Source organism: Carcharodon carcharias, chromosome 3, assembly GCF_017639515.1.
Source record: "Carcharodon carcharias isolate sCarCar2 chromosome 3, sCarCar2.pri, whole genome shotgun sequence".
NCBI lineage: Eukaryota > Metazoa > Chordata > Chondrichthyes > Lamniformes > Lamnidae > Carcharodon > Carcharodon carcharias.
The window spans coordinates 84,200,518-84,219,032 of record NC_054469.1 but is presented as its reverse complement, the minus strand read 5'-3'; the positions used below and the strand labels follow the sequence as shown (position 1 = coordinate 84,219,032).

The window sequence follows — 18,515 nt, the reverse complement described above, 5'->3', positions numbered from 1 at the left end:
AAAAAATGAAATGTACTAGCCGTACAAATACTGTGGCTTCAAGAGCAGGTAAGAGGTTAGGAATTCTGCGGCGAGTAACTTTCTGGACTCCCCAAAGCCTGCCCACCATCTACAAGACACAAGTCAGCTGTGTAATGGATTACTCCCCACTTACCTGGATGAGTGCAGCTCCCACAACACTCAGGAACCTTGACACCATCCAGGACAAAGCAGCCAATAAGACCACAAGACATAGGAGCAGAAATTAGGCCATTCAGCCCATCAAGTCTGCTCCGCCATTCAATCATGGCTGATAAGTTTCTCAACCCCATTCCGCCTTCTCCCCGTAACATTTGATCCCCTTACCAATCAAGAAACTATCTACCTCAGTCTTAAATACACTCAATGACCTGGCTTCCACAGCCTTCTGTGGCAGTGAATTCCATAGATTCACCACTCTCTGGCGAAAGAAGTTTCTCCTCATCTCTGTTCTAAAAGGTCTTCTCTTTACTCTGAGGCTGTGCCCTCGGGTCCTATTCTCTCCTACTAATGGAAACATCTTCCCCACGTCCACTCTATCCAGGCCTTTCAGTATTCTGCGAGTTTCAATCAGATCCCCCCTCATCCTTCTAAACTCCATCGAGTATAGACCCAGAGTCCTAAAATGTTCCTCATATGTTAAGCCTTTCATTCCTGGGATCAATCTCGTGAACCTCCTCTGGATCCTCTCCAGGGCCAGCACATCCTTCCTGAGATACAGGGCCCAAAATTGCTCACAATATTCTAAATGTGGTCTGACCAGAGCCTTATAAAGCCTCAGAAGCACATCCCTGCTTTTATATTCGAGTCCTCTCGAAATAAATGCCAACATTGCATTTGCCTTCCTATCTACCGACTCAACCTGTAAGTTAAGCTAAAGAGAATCCTGGACTAGGACTCCCAAGTCCCTTTGCACTTCAGATTTCTGAATTCTCTCCCCATTTAGAAAATAGTCTATGCCTCTATTCTTCCTACCAAGGTGCATGACCTCACACTTCCCCACGTTGTATTCCACCTGCCACTTCTTTGCCCATTCTCCTAACCTGCCTAAATCCTTCTGCAGCCTTGCCGCCTCAATACTACCCGCCCCTCCACCATCAGCAAACTTAGACAGAATGCTATCAGTTCCTTCATCTAGATCATTAATGCATAAATTGAAAAGTTGTGGTCCCTGCGGAACTCCACTAGTCACCGGCTGCCATCCTGAAAAGGACCTCCTTATCCCCACTCTCTGCCTCCTGCCAGACAGCCAATCTTCTATCCATACTAGTACCTTGCCTCAAACACCATGGGCTCTTACCTTACTGAGTAGCTTCCTGTGTGGCACCTTGTCAAAGGCCTTCTGCAAGCCCAAGTAGATAACATGCATTGGCTCTCCCTTGTCTAACCTACTCGTTACTTCTCCAAAGAATTCTAACAGATTTGTCAGGCATGACCTCCCCTTGGTGAAACCATGTTGACTTTGCCCTATTTTACAATGCACTTCCAAGTATTCTGAAATCTCATCCTTAACAATGGACTCTAAAATCTTACCAACGGCTGAGATCAGGCTAATCGACCTGTAATTTCCCGTCTTTTGCCTCACTCCCTTCTTAAACAGGGGGGTTACATTAGCAATTTTCCAGTCATCTGGGATCCTCCCTGACTCCAGTGATTCCTGAAAGATCACCACTAACGCCTCCATTATCTCTTCAGCTATCTCCTTCAGAACTCTGGGGTGTAATCTATCTGGTCCAGGTGATTTATCCACCTTCAGACCTTTCAGTTTTCCTAACACCTTCTCCTTGGTAATGGCCACCATACTCACCTCTGCCCCCTGACTCTCTTGAACTTTGGGGATGTTACTCGTGTCTTCCACTGTGAAGATTGATGCAAAGTACCTATTCAGTTCCTCCACCATTTCTTTGTTCCCCACTACTATTTCTCCAATGTCATTTTCCAGTGGCCCAATGTGCACTTTTGCCTCTCTCTTACCCTTTATATATCTAAAAAAAACCTCTTGCAATCTTCTTTTATATTACTGGCTAATTTACCCTCACATTTAATCTTCTCCCTCCTTATTTCTTTTTTAGTTGTCCTCTGTTGGTCTTTGTAGGCTTCCCAATACCCTGGCTTCCCACTGCTCGTCGCCGCATTGTATGCTTTCTCTTTAGCTTTTATGCTGTCAATGACTTCCCTTGTCAGCCATGGTTACCTCGTCCTCCCTTTAGTATGCTTCTTCTTCCTAGGTATGAATTTTTGCTGCGTCTCCCAAATTACTCCCAGAAACTCCTGCCATAGCTGTTCCACCATCTTTCCTGCTAGGCTCATCTCCCAGTCAATTCTGGCCAACTCTTCCCTCATGCCTCTGTAGTTGCCTTTATTTAACTGTAATACCGTTACATCTGATTCCAGCTACTTCCTCTCAAATTGCAGGGTAAATCCTATCATATTGTGGTCACTTCCTCCTCAGGGTTCCTTCACCTTAAGCTCCCTTATGAAATCTGCCTCATTACACATCACTAAATCTAGAATTGCCTGTTCCCTAGTGGGCTCCACAACAAGCTGCTCGAAAAAGCCATCTTGTAGACATTCCACAAATTCCTTTTCTTGGGATCCACTACCACTCCCCGTCTACCAGCATATTGAAATCCCCCATGATCACTGTAACCTTGCCTTTCTTACACGCCTTTTCGATCTCCTGGTGTATCATGTGCCCCACATCCTGACTACTGTTTGGAGGCCTGTACATAACTCCCATTACGGTTTTTTTTAATCTTCGCGGTTCCTCAACTCTACCCACACAGATTCTACATCATCTGACCCTACGTCATTTCTTGCTATCAATTTAATTTCATTTCTTACTAACAAAGCAACCCCACCCCCTCTGCCAACCTGCCTATCTTTTCAACAGGATGTATATCCTTGGATATTTAGCTCCCAGTCCTGATCCACCTGCAGGCATATCTCCGTGATGCCCAACACATCATACCTGCCAATTTCAATATGCGCCAAATGCTCATTTACCTTATTTTGTATACTGCGTGCATTCAGATATAACACCTTCAGTCCTGTATTTCCTGTCCCCCTTCTCATTGTCATCCCTTTATCTGATGTGTTTGAAGTTAGATTCCTAGCCCTTTCCAAACAATCTGTCCTATTGTGTGTTCTGGAGACATTAATAGTCTCTCCTGGGCTCTCCTTTCTTTTCAGTTTTTTCATAATTTTTCATGAAGTTGAATCCATCCCCCCACATGCTAACCTGCTGCTTTGTTTCCCATTAGTCATACTTTTTGGAGTTTTACCCTTCCCTTCTCCCCCACTTTCTAGTTTAAAGTCCTGTTGATCACCCTATTTACCCTTTTCGCCAGAACATTGGTCCTAGATCAGTTCAGGTGCAGACCACCCCAACGGTACAGATCCCTCCTGTTCCAATACTGATGCCAGTGCCCCACAAAATGGAACCCCTCTTTCCTGCACCACTCCTTTAGCCACGTATTTACTTCCCTTATTCTTGCATCCCTATGCCAATTTGCACGTGGCTTGGGTAGTAATCCAGAGATTATAACACTTGAGGGCCTGTTCTTTAATTTAGTTCCTCGTTCCTGACAATCCCCAAACAGGTCCTCTTTCCTAGTCTTACTTATGTTATTTGTCCTGACGTGGACCACAACAACTGGATCCTCCCCCCCTCTCTCCAATATCCTTTCAAGCTGGTCAGAGATGTCCCTCACCCTGGCACCAGGCAGGCAACATAACGTGCGGGACTCTCGATCCTGCTTACAAAGGATGCTATCAATTCCCCAAATTAAAGAATCCTCTACAACTACCACTTGTTTTTTTGCTTCCCCCCTCTTGAGTATCCTCCTGTGCCACGGTGCCCTGGTCAGCTAGCTCATCCTCCCTACAGCCCTGTTCCTCATCCACACAGGGAGCAAGTACCTCGTACCTGTTGGACAAGGTCAAGAGCTGAGGCTCCTCTGTTCCTGAACACAGGATCCCTCTACCTGCCTCACTTGCAGTCACACCCTGCTGATCCTGACCACTGACCGAACTTGAGGTACTTAATCTACCGGGTGTGACGCCTCCTGAAACAAAGCATCCAGGTAACTCTCCCCCTCCCGGATGTGCCGCAGCATTCGGATTTCGGACTCCAGTTCATCAATTCTGAGCCGGAGTTCCTCCAGCAACCAACACTTGCTGCAGATGTGGTCACTGCAGCTCGCAATGGGATCTGCCAGCTGCCACATCATATAGCTACAGCACATCACCTGCCCAGCCATCTCGACTTAGTTAATTAATTTATTGCTCTGCAGTGTTTTTTCCTAAATTTGGTGCTGAGTTCCTACCAGCCAATCAGGTCACAGCTTTCCTGGGATGTCACTTTTTCACTTTTATCCTGTGTCTCCGCCGCTCTCCTCGCACTCTTTAATCCTGAGTCTCCGCCGCTCTAGTCACGCTCTTTTATCCTGTGTCTCTACCGCTCACCTCGCGCTCTTTTATCCTGTGTCTCCGCTGCTCACCTCGCGTTCTTTTATCCTGATTAACTGGCACCCCATCCACAAACATTCACTTCCTCCAACACCGATGCATAGTAGCAGCAGTGTGTACCATCTACAAGACGCATTGTAGGAACTCACCAAGCATCCTTAGACAGCACATTCCAAACTCACAACAACTACCATCTAGAGGGACAAGGGCAGCAGACACATGGGACACCACCACCTTGAAGTTACCCTCCAATCCACGCACCATCCTGACCTGGAAAAATATTGCCATTCCTCCACTGTCACCAGGTCAAAATCCTGGAACTCTATTCCTAACAGCACTGTGGGTGTACCTACACCACATGGACTGCAGGAGTTCAAGGTAGCAGCTCACCACCACCTTCTCAGGGACAACTAGGGCTGGGCAATGAATGCTGGTCCAACCAGCAAAGCCCATATCCCGTGAATGAATAAAAAAAAGTCACAGATCAACCATGATCTCATTGAATACAGTACACGGATATGGGGCTAAATGGTCAAACTCCTGTTCTCATGTACTTATCTTCCTGTCTTGAACATAAAATAACTCTCAATATGATCTAATACAACAGCAAAATATTGCGGATGCTAGAAATCTGAAATAAATCCAGAAAATACTCAGCCTTTCAAGCACTATCTGGAGAAAGAAACAGAGCTACTGTTTCAGGTTGATGACCTTTCATCAGATCTGGGAAAATTTAGAAATGTATTAGGTTTTAAGCAAGTAAAGTTATTGACATGTGAAAATGTTCAGAATTGATGAGAAACAAATTAATTGCAGCAGGCCAATCTGATGTTGATCTCTTCACATTGTACATTTGTGAGTTTTGCACTTTGCAGCATTAACAGAGCAAAATATGTTGTGTGCTCCAGAACATGCATTATTAAGCCACTCCTTAAAGTGTACTTACATAAAGTAAGTGGGATATCCTGCATCCACATACCAGCAGTACTTTTTGGCTGCTACACTCTGAAGAAATAACAAAAACATCACTGTTAAGTTGGACTATGCAAGTTAGCATTTGACAGTCATTAATCATAGAAGTATATTCACTTAAATCACCAAAACCTATGATTTAACACAACAAATACTTCTTTCTATTGAGCTCTTTAAGAGAGTTCACACTTTTTATTTACCAGTACAGATTACTTCATTTAACCTTAGCTACCATCATATTATAAAGTTTGTTCATGAACTCTCAATTAGGATATCTGATGGATCTGTGGGAACCACATCAAGTACTTCACTCATTAGACGCTAACAGCATTTCAAAGCTTGCCAGAAAAGATACATTACTACTTGTTAAATTATTTACACTTTCTCCTCCAGTTAAGGCTGATGTTTAAGAGATTTATTTCATATGTATATCATTTCAAACAGTCTAATCATATGTCCAGGATATATTAACAATGGAGATGTTTGGTTCTGTATACAGGAAGTGACTCTCCACACCAACTGCAGCAGCACCCACTGCAATGCATTAAAAGTAAAAATGTCTGCTGGCGCCATGACAGCAACTCCTTTCCTTGCCCACCCTTGTTTATCTGCAATCTCAGCACTCTGGCCACCATCCTTTTTATTTTAAAACTAATAAAAGGGTTTATTTAATTTCAAAGATCATTTAATGGCATCTCTCCCATCAGTAGTCGTTATCGAAGGATTATCCAACATAAAACATAGCCGCCCTCATTTGAATGTTTTCAAATGCTTTTATGTTAGTGATGGCATATTTATGCTTTTTTCTCTCTCAAATGTGTTTGGAGGAGTGACCTAACTCTTCTCTCCCATCGTCCTAACCCCACATCTAGCTCTTCACCTTGGCTTGCCTTTTCTCTCCCACCTGCTCCTGAATGGAGGACAAATGTTTACCAGTTAAACAAAAACCGCTTACACACAGATCACATCTATCTGTTAAGATCACTGCCTTTTTTCTACACACTATACACTGACACTGTGATGTCATCAGAGCAGTCTCTTACTTTTGCCAGTGACCAACACCACTTCCTTACAGTGAATAAGTCAAATTCTGTTTTTATTAGCTGTGACTTCAAGACTTTTAGCAGCAGTTTGAGGATGACATTTCAGAATTCTATCATGGTTAGGCAGAGGGTCACATTTCACAATCAATGGGTTTGTTGTGACTAAGTAAATCAAATTGCATTTTTATTCTCCCAAGAGTATTGCAAGTATTTTCAGGGTCTAATACTGCAGTCAGTCCATCAGAACTCAATCAGTACCCTTTGCGATGACAGAGTTGCTAAGATTTTTTTTTCAATGGCAGAGTTGACAACATGGTTAAAACATTAGTAGCATTAATCATAAATAGGGGGTTGAACTTGCAAAACTTGTAAGCAATAGCTTTGATCTTGATTAAAATGTGGAATTTCGAAACCAAAGTAAATGTCACTCCCAATAAGTAATACTTTATTGTCTAATGCGTGTACCTGTATGAATGATGGGTTTCAAAATATAGCCCAGAATTGCTGAAGCAGTGAATCTTGTAGCCTTAATTATGGCTTTTTCTCTGATCTTTTAGATTTAAAATTGTGCGTGTGTGAGAAATGTGAACTGATGATGATGCCAAAGGGTGATAGAACACCAATTTAAATCACTCCAATTGTAGCTGTCTAAACCCTAAGATCTGAAATTCCAGCCCCAACACATTATCTTGAAGATGCTCCATAAAACCTACTACTTTGACCAAGCTTTTGATCACATCCAATTATTTCCTTATGTGGCTTGGTGTCAAATTTTCTTTGATGATGGATTAAAGTCACTAAATAAATGCAAATTGGTGCCGTTGGTGAAAGAGTGGATTAAGAGGGATAGAGAAAAAAGAAAGGCAGATAAGAAAAACATAAGTTTAAAGTATGAAATCCTGACATAAATTTACTACCTTTAGAAATCATTCCTTTTCCATACAAATGTACAAACATACAAAAGCGGAGTTGGCCATTTGGCCCCTTGAGCCTGCTCCACCATTCAATAAGATCATGGCTCATCTGATTGTGGCCTCAACTCCACATTCTGCTAACCCCCAATAACCTTCAATTCCCTTGTTAGTCAAGAATCTACCTCCGCCTCCAACACTCTCTGGGAAAGAGTGTTCCAAAGATTCACAACCCTCAGAAAAAATTTCTTCTCATCTTCGTCATAAATGGGAGACCCCTTATTTTTAAACTGTATCCCCTAGTTCTAGTCTCTCCCACAAGGGCAAACATCATTTCCGCATCCACACTGTCAAGTCTCCTCAGGATTATATGTTTCAATAAGATCACCTCTCAAGCTTCTAAACTTCAATGGATACAAGGTCCAGCATGTCTAACCCTTCCTCACAAAATAACACCCCCACCCTAGGTATCAATTGAGTGAACCTTCTCTGAACTGCTTCTAACTCATTTATATCCTTTCTTAAATAAGGAGACCAAAACTGTAGACAGTAGTCCAGATATAGTCTCACCAATGTCCTGTACATCTACAGAAAAATATCCCTACTTTTATATTCCATTGCCCTGCAATAAATTACAACATTATATTTGCCTTCCTAATCACTTGCTGGACCTGCATACTAACTTTTCCTAATTCATGGACCAGAACACCCAGGTCTCTGTATCTCAGTTCTGCAATCTCCCTCCATTTAAATAATATGCTGCTTTTCTCTTCTTCCTGCCAAAGTGGACAAGTCCACATTTTCCCACATTATACTCCATCTGCCAAATTTTTGCCCGCTCGCTTAACCCATTTACATCCCTTTGCAGGTTCCTTATGTCCTCTTCACAACTTACTTATCTTTGTGTCATCAGCAAATTCAGCAGCCATACATCAATGACTTGGATGACAGGGCCAAATGTAAATTGTAATTAGTTGAGGCTCCTGCACTGATCCCTATGGCACTCCATTCATCACATCTTGCCAACCTGAAAAATTACCCCCTAAAGCTTACTCTGTTTCCTATGAACTAACCAATCCTCTATCCATGCTGATATGTTACCCCCTAGATCATGAGCTTTTATTTTTTGTAGTAGCCTTTGATGCGCACCGTGTCAAATGCCTTCTGGACATCTAAGTACAGCACATCCACAGATCCCCCTTTATCCATATTGCATGTTACTTCCTCAAAGAACTCCAATAAATTAGTTAAACATGATTTCCCTTTCACAAAACCATGCTGACTCTGCCTGATTTCATTGAGATTTTCTAAGTGCTATAACTTGCTTAATAATACATTCCAGCAATTTCCCTCCGACAGATATTAAGCTAACTGGCCTGTAGCTTCCTTTCTGTCGCCCTCTTTTCTTGAATAGAGGAGTCACGTTCGCTATGTTTCAAGCTGCTGGGAACTTTCCAGAATCTAGGGAATTTTGGAAAATCAAAACCAATGCATTTACTATCTCAGCAGCCACTTCTTTTAAGACCCTAGAATGAAGTCCATCAGGACATGGGGACTTGTCTAGTTCTAAAAGTTTTCCCAGTAGCCTTTCCCTAGGATTACAATTGTTAAGTTTCTCTCTCTCTTTCACCTCCTGATTCACGATTTCTGGGATGTTATGAGTGTCCTCTACAGTAAAGACAGATGCAAAATATCTGTTCAATTCATCTGCCATTTGCTTATTTTCTATTATTAATTCCCCATTTTCACACTCTAGAGGACCAATTATCAATTTACTTACTTTTCCTTTTTAAATGCCTGTAGAAATTTTTACTATTTTAGATTTCTAGCTAGCTTTCTCTCATACTCTAATTTCTCCCTCCTCATTAATCTTTTAGACATTCTTTATTTTCTTTATATTCTGTTCTATTCTGTTCTTTTGACCTGCTTCACATCTTTGCAGAATTATACACTTTTTCTTTCAAATTGATACTATCCTTTAGTTAAGCATGGACGGTGTGTCCTTCCCTTAGATTCCTGCTTTCTCACTATAATGCATCTTTTGAATATTCTGAAATATTTCATTAAAATGTCTGCCACTGCATCTCTAGTGACCTATTGCTTAACCTAATTTTCTAGTTCACTTTAGTCAGTCTGCCCTTATAATTGCCCTTATTTAAGTTTAAAATATTAGTTTTAGATCCACTTTCCTTCAAACAATGTGAAATTCGATCATCACTGCTACCTAGGGACACCTTCACCATGAGGTTATTAATTAATCCTGTCTCATTGCACATTACTAGATCTAGTATAGCTTGCTCTCCAGGTTTGAGCAATTGAGCAGCAGAAACATAAATCTTGTTGTTAAAAAGGTACTAATAACAACGCTAACTTCCATGGGTAGAGTTGAGGAACCACAAAGGCAAAAAAAAACTATAATGGGAATTATGTACAGGCCTCCAAAGAGTAGCCAGGATGTGGGGCACAAGATACACCAGGACATAGAAAAGGTGTGTAAGAAAGGCAAGGTTATAGTGATCATGGGGGATTTCAATGTGCAGGTAGACTGGGAAAATCAGGTTGGTAGTGGATCCCAAGAAAAGGAATTTGTGGAATGTCTACGTGATGGCTTTTTGGAGCAGCTTGTGGTGGAGCCCACTAGGGAACAGGCAATTCTAGATTTAGTGATGTGTAATGAGGCAGATTTCATAAGGGAGCTTAAGGTGAAGGAACCCTTAGGAGGAAGTGACCATAATATGATAGAATTTACCCTGCAATTTGAGGGGAAAAAGCTGGAATCAGATGTAACGGTATTACAGTTGAATAAAGGCAACTACAGAGGCATGAGGGAGGAGCTGGCCAGAAATGACTGGGAGATGAGCCTAGCAGGAAACACAGTGGAACAGCAATGGCAGGAGTTTCTGGGAGTAATTTGGGAGACACAGCAAAAATTCATACCTAGGAAGAAGAAGCATACTAAAGGCAACCGTGGCTGACAAGGGAAGTCAGGGACAACATAAAAGCTAAAGTGAAAGCATACAATGCGGCGAAGAGCAGTGGGAAACCAGGGGATTGGGAAGCCTACAAAAACCAACAGAGGACAACTAAAAAAGAAATAAGGAGGCAGAAGATTAAATATGAGGGTAAACTAGCCAGTAATATAAAAGAAGATTGCAAGAGTTTTTTTTTAGATATATAAAGGGTAAGAGAGAGGCAAAAGTGCACATTGGGCCGCTGGAAAAGAAGCAGTGGGGAACAAAGAAATGGCGGAGGAACTGAATAGGTACTTTGCGTCAATCTTCACGGTGGAAGATACGAGTGACATCCCCAAAGTTCAAGAGAGTCGGAGGGGGGGAAGAGATGAGTATGGTGGCCATTACCAAGGAGAAGGTGCTAGGAAAACTGAAAGGTCTGAAGGTGGATAAATCACCTGGACCAGATGGATTACACCCCAGAGTTCTGAAGGAGATAGCTGAAGAGATACTGGAAGCGTTAGTGGTGATCTTTCAGGAATCACTGGAGTCAGGGAGGGTCTCAGACGACTGGAAAATCGCTAATGTAACCCCCCTGTTTAAGAAGGGAGTGAGGGAAAAGATGGGAAATTACAGGCCGATTAGCCTGACCTCGGTCGTTGGTAAGATTTTAGAGTCCATTATTAAGGATGAGATTTCAGAATATTTGGAAGTACATGGTAAAATAGGGCAAAGTCAGCATGGTTTCATCAAGGGGAGGTCATGCTTGACAAATCTGTTAGAATTCTTTGAGGTAACGAGTAAGTTAGACAAAGGAGAGCCAATGGATGTTATCTACTTGGACTTCCAGAAGGCCTTTGACAAGGTGCCGCATAGGAGGCTGCTCAGTAAGATAAGAACCCATGGTGTTAGAGGCAAAGTATTGCATGGATAGAAGATTGGCTGTCTGGCAGGAGGCAGAGAGTGGGGATAATGGGGTTTTTCTCAGGATGGTTGCCAGTGACTAGTGGAGTTCGGCAGGGGACAGTGCTGGGAACACAATTTTTCACTTTATACATTAATGATCTAGATGAAGGAACTGAGGGCATCCTGGCTAAGTTTGCAGATGATACAAAGATAGGTGGAAGGACAGGTAGTATTGAGGAGGCGGCGAGGCTGCAGAAGGATTTGGACAGGTTAGGAGAATGGGCAAAGAAGTGGCAGATGGAATACAACGTGGGGAAGTAAGGTCATGCACCTTGGTAGGAAGAATAGAGGCATAGACTATTTTCAAAATGGGGAGAGAATTCAGAAATCTGAAGTGCAAAGGGACTTGGGAGTCCTAGTCCAGGATTCTCTTTAGCTTAACTTACAGGTTGAGTTGGTAGTTAGGAAGGCAAATGCAATGTTGGCATTTACTTCGAGAGGACTAGAATATAAAAGCAGGGATGTGCTGCTGAGGCTTTATAAGGCTCTGGTCAGATCACATTTAGAATATTGTCAGCAATTTTGGGCCAGTATCTCAGGAAGGATGCGCTGGCCCTGGAGAGGGTCCAGAGGAGGTTCACGAGAATGATCCCAGGAATGAAAGGCTTAACATATGAGGAACGTTTGAGGATTCTGGGTCTATACTTGATGGAGTTTAGAAGGCTAAGGGGGGATCTGATTGAAACTTACAGAATACTGAAAGGCCTGGATAGAGTGGACGTGGGGAAGATGTTTCCATTAGTAGGAGAGAATAGGACCCGAGGGCACAGCCTCAGAGTAAAGGGATGACCTTTTAGAACAGAGATGAGGAGAAACTTCTTCAGCCAGAGAGTGGTGAATCTATGGAATTCATTGCCACAGAAGGCTGTGAAGGCCAGGTCATTGAGTGTATTTAAGACCGAGATAGATAGTTTCTTGATTGGTAAGGGGATCAAAGGTTACAGGGAGAAGGCGGGAGAATGGTGTTGAGAAGCTTATCAGCCATGATTGAATGGCGGAGCAGACTCGATGGGCCAATTGGCCTAATTTCTGCTCCCATGTCTTATGGTCTTCCGGCAGCAAGTTTAATTGGCAATTAAAGCACAAATACAGACACTTTCTTGAACATGAGGGGAGGTCAAGTGAAAACTGCCATTTTCGCAAGGCAATTGAAGCGAAGCTGAAAACATCCAGCAACTTGTGATGATTCAAAGTTATCCCTTCCTCACCATAGGTCGCTGGACAATTTATACATGAACAACAGTGCGCGCATTAAGCTTGCACCTGCTGTACCTGCATACTAACGTTTTGTGACTCATGCACTAGAACACCTAGATCCCTCTGCACCTCACAATTCTGCAGCAGTACTCCATTTAAGTAATACTCTTTATTCTTCCTTCCAAAGTGAACAACTTCACATATTGCTACATTATACCCTATCTACCAGATTTTTTGCCCACTCTCATAACCTATCTATATCTATCTGCAACCTCCTTATGCCCTCGTCACAACATATTTTCCTACTTATCTTTGTCTCACCTGCAAATTTAGCTGCTCTGCCTTCGCTCCCCTCATCCAAGTCATTGATATAAATTGTAAAAAGCTAAGGTCTCAGCACACACCCCTGCAGACTCCACTAGTCAAATCCTGTCAATCATAAAAAGACCCATTTATGTATACTCTGTTTTCTGCCAGCCAGTCTTCTATCCACGCTAATATGCTATCCCCTACACTATGAGCTTTTATTTTCTGTAATTGTTGTAGCACCTTATCAAATGCCTTTTGGAAATCCAAGTCTGCAGGATCCCCTTTATCTACAGTGTGTGTTACTCCTTCAAAAAAACTCCAATAAATTGGTTAAACATGATTTTCCTTTCACAAATCCATACTGGCTCTTCCCGATTACCCTGAGCTTTTGCCCAGCTATAGCCTCCTTAATGATTGATTCTAACAACTTCCCCATGATAGATGTCAAGCTAACTGGCCTAATAGTTCTCTGCTTTCTGCCTCATTCCCTGAGCGGTTATATTTGCTACTTTCCAGAATCTACTGCATTTTGGAAAATTAACACCAACACATCTGCTACCTCATAGCCATCTCTTTTAATACCCTAGGATGAAGTCCATCAAGGCGTGGAGACTTGTCAGCCCACAGCTCCATCAGTTTGCTCAGTACCATTTCCCTAGTGATTGCAATTTCACCAAGTTCCTCTCTCCCTTTCATCTCCTGATTTACAGCTATTACTGGAACGTTTTTTGTATCCTTCAGAGGATTATTAAAGAGTGTTGCACAACATTTTGGTGGATAGCACCTGTACTTGAGCTCTTTCCTAATAGTGACCAGCTGAAATAAACAAGTCGCTGCAGAGGATTGAGCACTACTTAAAGCTATAACACTTGACTGTTCATTTGCTGTTAGAAGGTTGAAGAGGAATTTTGAAACACGTCGGGACACTTTCTAGGACACTATGTCAAGATTTTATCAACATTTATTCTGGAAATTATCTGAGGGCTTCATCTAAAAAGAGAAGTGTTGTACTATTCTAACTTAAAAGGGTCACCAGGAGAAACAGTGTTTGGTCATCAGCATCTTCTCCCTTGGTCTGGAGGAAGACTGGACGGAGAACATGAAGCCAGGCAGAGCAATACCAGCCACTGGAAGAAAGGAATACAGGGCAGCGAGGTGGACGCCTTCCTCCTGCGGGTACAGGACATTCCTTTTCCTCTGGGCCTCCTCCACAAGGACCAGCAGCACCTTGTCCAAAAACAAATGCGCCCTCTCACTCAGTGCTTGAGCCATCCTTAAAATGTACCTGTGCGTCAGCCAGCACATTGCACATATTCAGTGGAAGTGGCAGAGCTCAGCAGCAGGTCCACAAATATTATGTCTAATCAGTGTTTGAGTGCTAAGCCAAGTGTCTGCTTTAAAAGGTGCACAGTGATTAGGATCAAAATTGCATGCTAAAACGAGACTTTCAAACAGCCATGTCTTATTAGGACAACACTCATTTAGCGCCTGTTTTTCCCTTTTCACCCAAATAACTACAACCCCACCCTACAGACCTCCCCTCCAAGGCTTTGACACAATTCGCCAAATTTGAAAAGTATCAAAATGGAACACGTCGTCAAGTTTTACTTTATTGTGGTGCAAAGGAAGCAACTTTTTAAAATTCATTTACGGGATAGGGGTGACCCTGGCGAGGCCCATCCCTAACTGCCCTTGAGAAGGTGGTGATGAGCTGCCTTCTTGAACCACTGCAGTTCATGTGGAGTAGGTACACCCACAGTGCTGTTAGGAAGGGAGTTCCAGGATTTTGACCCAGCGACAGTGAAGAAAGGTGATAATATTTCCAAGTCAGGATGGTGAGTGGCTTGGAGGAGAACTTCCAGATGGTGGTGTTCCTATGTACCTGCAGCTCTTCTCCTTCTAGATGCTCAGTCTCAGGTTTGAAGGTGCTGCCTAGGGAGCCTTGGTGAGGTTCTGCAGTGCATCTTGTAGATGGTGCACACTGCTGCCACTGTTCGTCAGTGGTGGAGGGAGTGAATGTTGTAGAAGGGGTGCCAATCAAGCTGGCTGCTTTATCCTGGATGGTGTCAAGCTTCTTGAGTGTTGTTGGAGCTGCACGCATCCAGGTAAGTGGGGAGTATTCCATCACAGTCCTGACTTGTACCTTGTAGGTAGCGTAGCGGCTTTGGGGAGTCAGGTGGTGAGTTACTTGTCACAGGATTCCTAGCCTCTGACTTGCCCTTGTAGGCACAGTATTTATGTGGGTCGTCCACTTCAGATGATGGTCAATGGTAACCGCCAGGATGTTGGAAAGTGGGGGGTTCAGTGATGGCAATGCAAGTGAATGTGAAGGGGAGGAGCGATGGTTAGATTCTCTCTTACTGGAGATGGTCATTGCCTGGCACTTCTGTGGCTCGAAAGTTACTTGCCATTTGTCAGCCAAGCCTAGATATTCACCGAGCCACAAAATTGTTACGGTGTGGGAGGCGGCCATTTGGTCCATCATGTCTGCACCGGCTCTATGAACGTTTTAACTTAGTGTCAATCTCCAGCCTTTTCCCTGTAATCCTGCACATTGTTTCTATTTAAATCATCATCCAATGCTCTCTTGAATGCCTCATTGAACCTGCCTCCACCACATTCCAGACAGTGCATTCCAAACCCTAGCTACTCACTGTGTGAAAAAGCTTTTTGTCACCTCACATTTGCTTCTTTTACAAAAACACTTTAAAACTGTGCCCTCTGGTTCTTGATCCATTTACAAGCGAGAACAGTTTCTCCCTATCTACTCTGTCCAGACCCCTCATGACTTTGAAAACTTCTATCAAGTCTCTTCTTAGCTTTCTCCTCTCCAAGAAAAACACTCCAATCTTTCCTGATACCTGATGTGTCTCATCCCTGGAACCATTCTCGTAAACCTCTTCTGCATTCTCCAATGTGTCCACATCCTTCCTATAGTGTGGCGCTCAGAACTGTACACAATATTCCAGCTGAGGTCTAACCAGTGTCTTATATAAGCTCCCTGCTCTTGTACTCTATGCCCCTATTAATGAAGCCTAGAATACTGTATGCTTTAGAAACAGCTCTCTCTACCTGTCCTGCCACCTTTATATACACCCAGGTCTCTTTGCTCCTGCACACCCTTTAGAATAGTGTCCTTTATTTTATACTTTCTCTCCATGTTCTTTGTACCAAAGTGTATCACCTCACACTTCGCCATTTTGAACTTAATCTGCCATCCATCTGCCCACTCCACCAATGCACCAATGTCCTTTTGAAGTTCTACAATGTGCTCCTCAGTGTCATCCACAAACTTTGAAATTGCCCCCTGCACAAAGACCTAGATCATTTATATATATGAAGAAAAGCAAGAGCCCCTATACCGACCGCTGGGGCACTCCACTACAAATCTTCTTCCAGCCCAAAAAATACCCATTAACCATTATGTTCCGTTTCCTATCCCTCAGCCAATTTTGTATCCACATTGCTACTGCCCCCTTTTACTCCACGACTTATAACTTTCCTCACAAAATCTGTTGTGTGGCACTCTATTGAACACCTTTTGGAAGTCCATATACACCATATCAACAGCCTTGCCCTCATCAACCATCTGTTACCTCTTCAAAAAACTCCAGCAAGTGAGACACAATTTTCCTTCAACAAATCCACGCTGACTCTTCCGAATCAATCCACATTTTTCCATGTGACTATTAATTCTATCACGAATAACTTTCTAGAAGTTTCCCAACCACCGAAGTTAAACTGACTGGTCTGTAACGAATTGCCCTGCAATTACAACCTTTTTTGAACAAGGGCACAATGTTTGCAATTCTCCAGTCCTCTGGCACCTCCCCCGAATCCAGGGAACACGGGAAATTGCAGAGGCACTGGCAATAATCTTTCACTCTCACTTTCTTCAATATTCTTGGATGCAGCTCATCTGGTTCCGGTGCCTTATCAACTTTAAGTGCCGACAGTTTATTCAATACCTCCTCATCAATTTTCAACCCTTTTAGTGACTGAATTTCCTCCTGTCACCATGGCTTGGGCAGCATCTGCCTCATAGGTAAAGCCACGTGCAAAATATTCATTTAACACCTCAGCCATGCCTCTTGCCTCTATGTGTAAATCCCCTTTTTGGTCCCTAATTGGCCCTACTCCTTTTACTACACACTTACTATTGATGTGCTTATAGAATACTTTGGGATTTCCTTTTATGTTAGCTGCCAGTCTTTTTTCATAATCCCTCTTTGCTTCTCCTATTTGCTTTTTAACATCCCTTCTGAACCTTCTGTATTCAGCTTGGTTCTCAATTGTATTTGTTACCTGACCCTTGTCATATGTAGGCTTTTTCTTCTTTAACTTAATTACTATCTCCTTTTAATCCAGGGAGCTCTGATTTGGTTGATCTACCCTTCCTTTTTGAGGGAACATACCTTGAATGTGCTCAAACCATCTCCTCTTTGAAGATAGCTCATTGCTCAGCTACTGTTTCTCCCGCCAAACTTTGGTTCCAGTCTATCTGGCCCAGCTGCGTTCTAGCCCCATTGAAATCCGTTCTCTGCCAGTTGATTATTCTTACTCTGGATTGACCAATGTCATATTCCACCATCATCCTAAACCTTATGACACAATGATCACTGTCCCCTAAATGTTTCCCCATTGTCACTTTATCTACTTGACCCACCTCATTCCCAGAACCAGGTCTGGCAGTGCCTCCTTTCTTGTTGGACTGGACACATGCTGCTGTAGGAAATTCTCCTGAACACAATCTAGGAACACTTGTCCCTCACTGCCCCTTACACTATCATCCCAGTCTATATACAAGTAATTACCCCAGTCTATATACAAGTAATTAAAGTCCCCAATTATAACTACTCTACAATGTTTACACCTCTCTGTAATTTCCTTGCAGATTTCCTCTATATCCTTCCCACTAGCTGGTGGTCTGCATATTACACCGAGCAATGTAACTGCACCCTTCTTATTCCTTAGCCCTAGCCAAATCGATTCTGTCCTTGAATCCTCTGACACATCCTCTTTCTCCAGTACGGCAATGCTCTCCTGAAACAAAAACGAGGCCTCATCTCCTTTTTTCCCTTTCCTATCTTTTCTGAGCACTTTGTAACCTGGAGTATTTGCCCTTCTTTAAGCCAAGAATCCGTTATTGCCACAACAATATAATCCCACAAAGCAATCTGTGCTTGTAACTCTCTAATTTTATTAATTATACTCTGTGCCTTCACAAACATGCAGTGTAACCCTGATTTAGACTTCATTACTTGCTCCAACTCCATCTATTAACTTACTATTCTCTATTTTAGTGCTATCTGCCTCTACCAGCATTCCATGCACCCTGGTATTACTTTCTAATATTCTTTCCTGGTTCCCACACCCCTGCTGAGTTATTTTAAACCAACCCCAACAGCATTAGCAAAACGACCTGGAAGGAGCTCAGTCTCGGCTCTGTTCAGATGCAACCCGTCCGACTTGTACAGGTGCCATCTCCCCCAGAGCCGGGCCCAGTGTCCCAGGAATCTAAAGCCCTCCCTCCTGCACCAGCTTTCCAGCCACACATTCATCTGCCTTATCTTCCTATTTCTGTACTCACTTGCATGTGACATTGGGAGTAATTCAGAGATTATTATTACTTTAGAGGTCCCGCTTGCTAGTTTTCTATCAAGCTCCCTAAGTTCCGA

At 42.9% G+C, this 18,515-nt stretch overlaps 1 protein-coding gene across 1 annotated transcript in view; it reads right to left on the bottom strand.

Moving 5' to 3' along the window:
* Positions 1-18,515, bottom strand: part of vopp1 (VOPP1 WW domain binding protein) — an 89,341-nt gene that overhangs the window by 26,631 nt on the left and 44,195 nt on the right. The window contains exon 2 of the mRNA XM_041184652.1: positions 5,435-5,493. Within this exon, the coding sequence (XP_041040586.1) occupies positions 5,435-5,493 (59 nt within the window). The remainder of the gene's footprint in view (positions 1-5,434; positions 5,494-18,515) is intronic.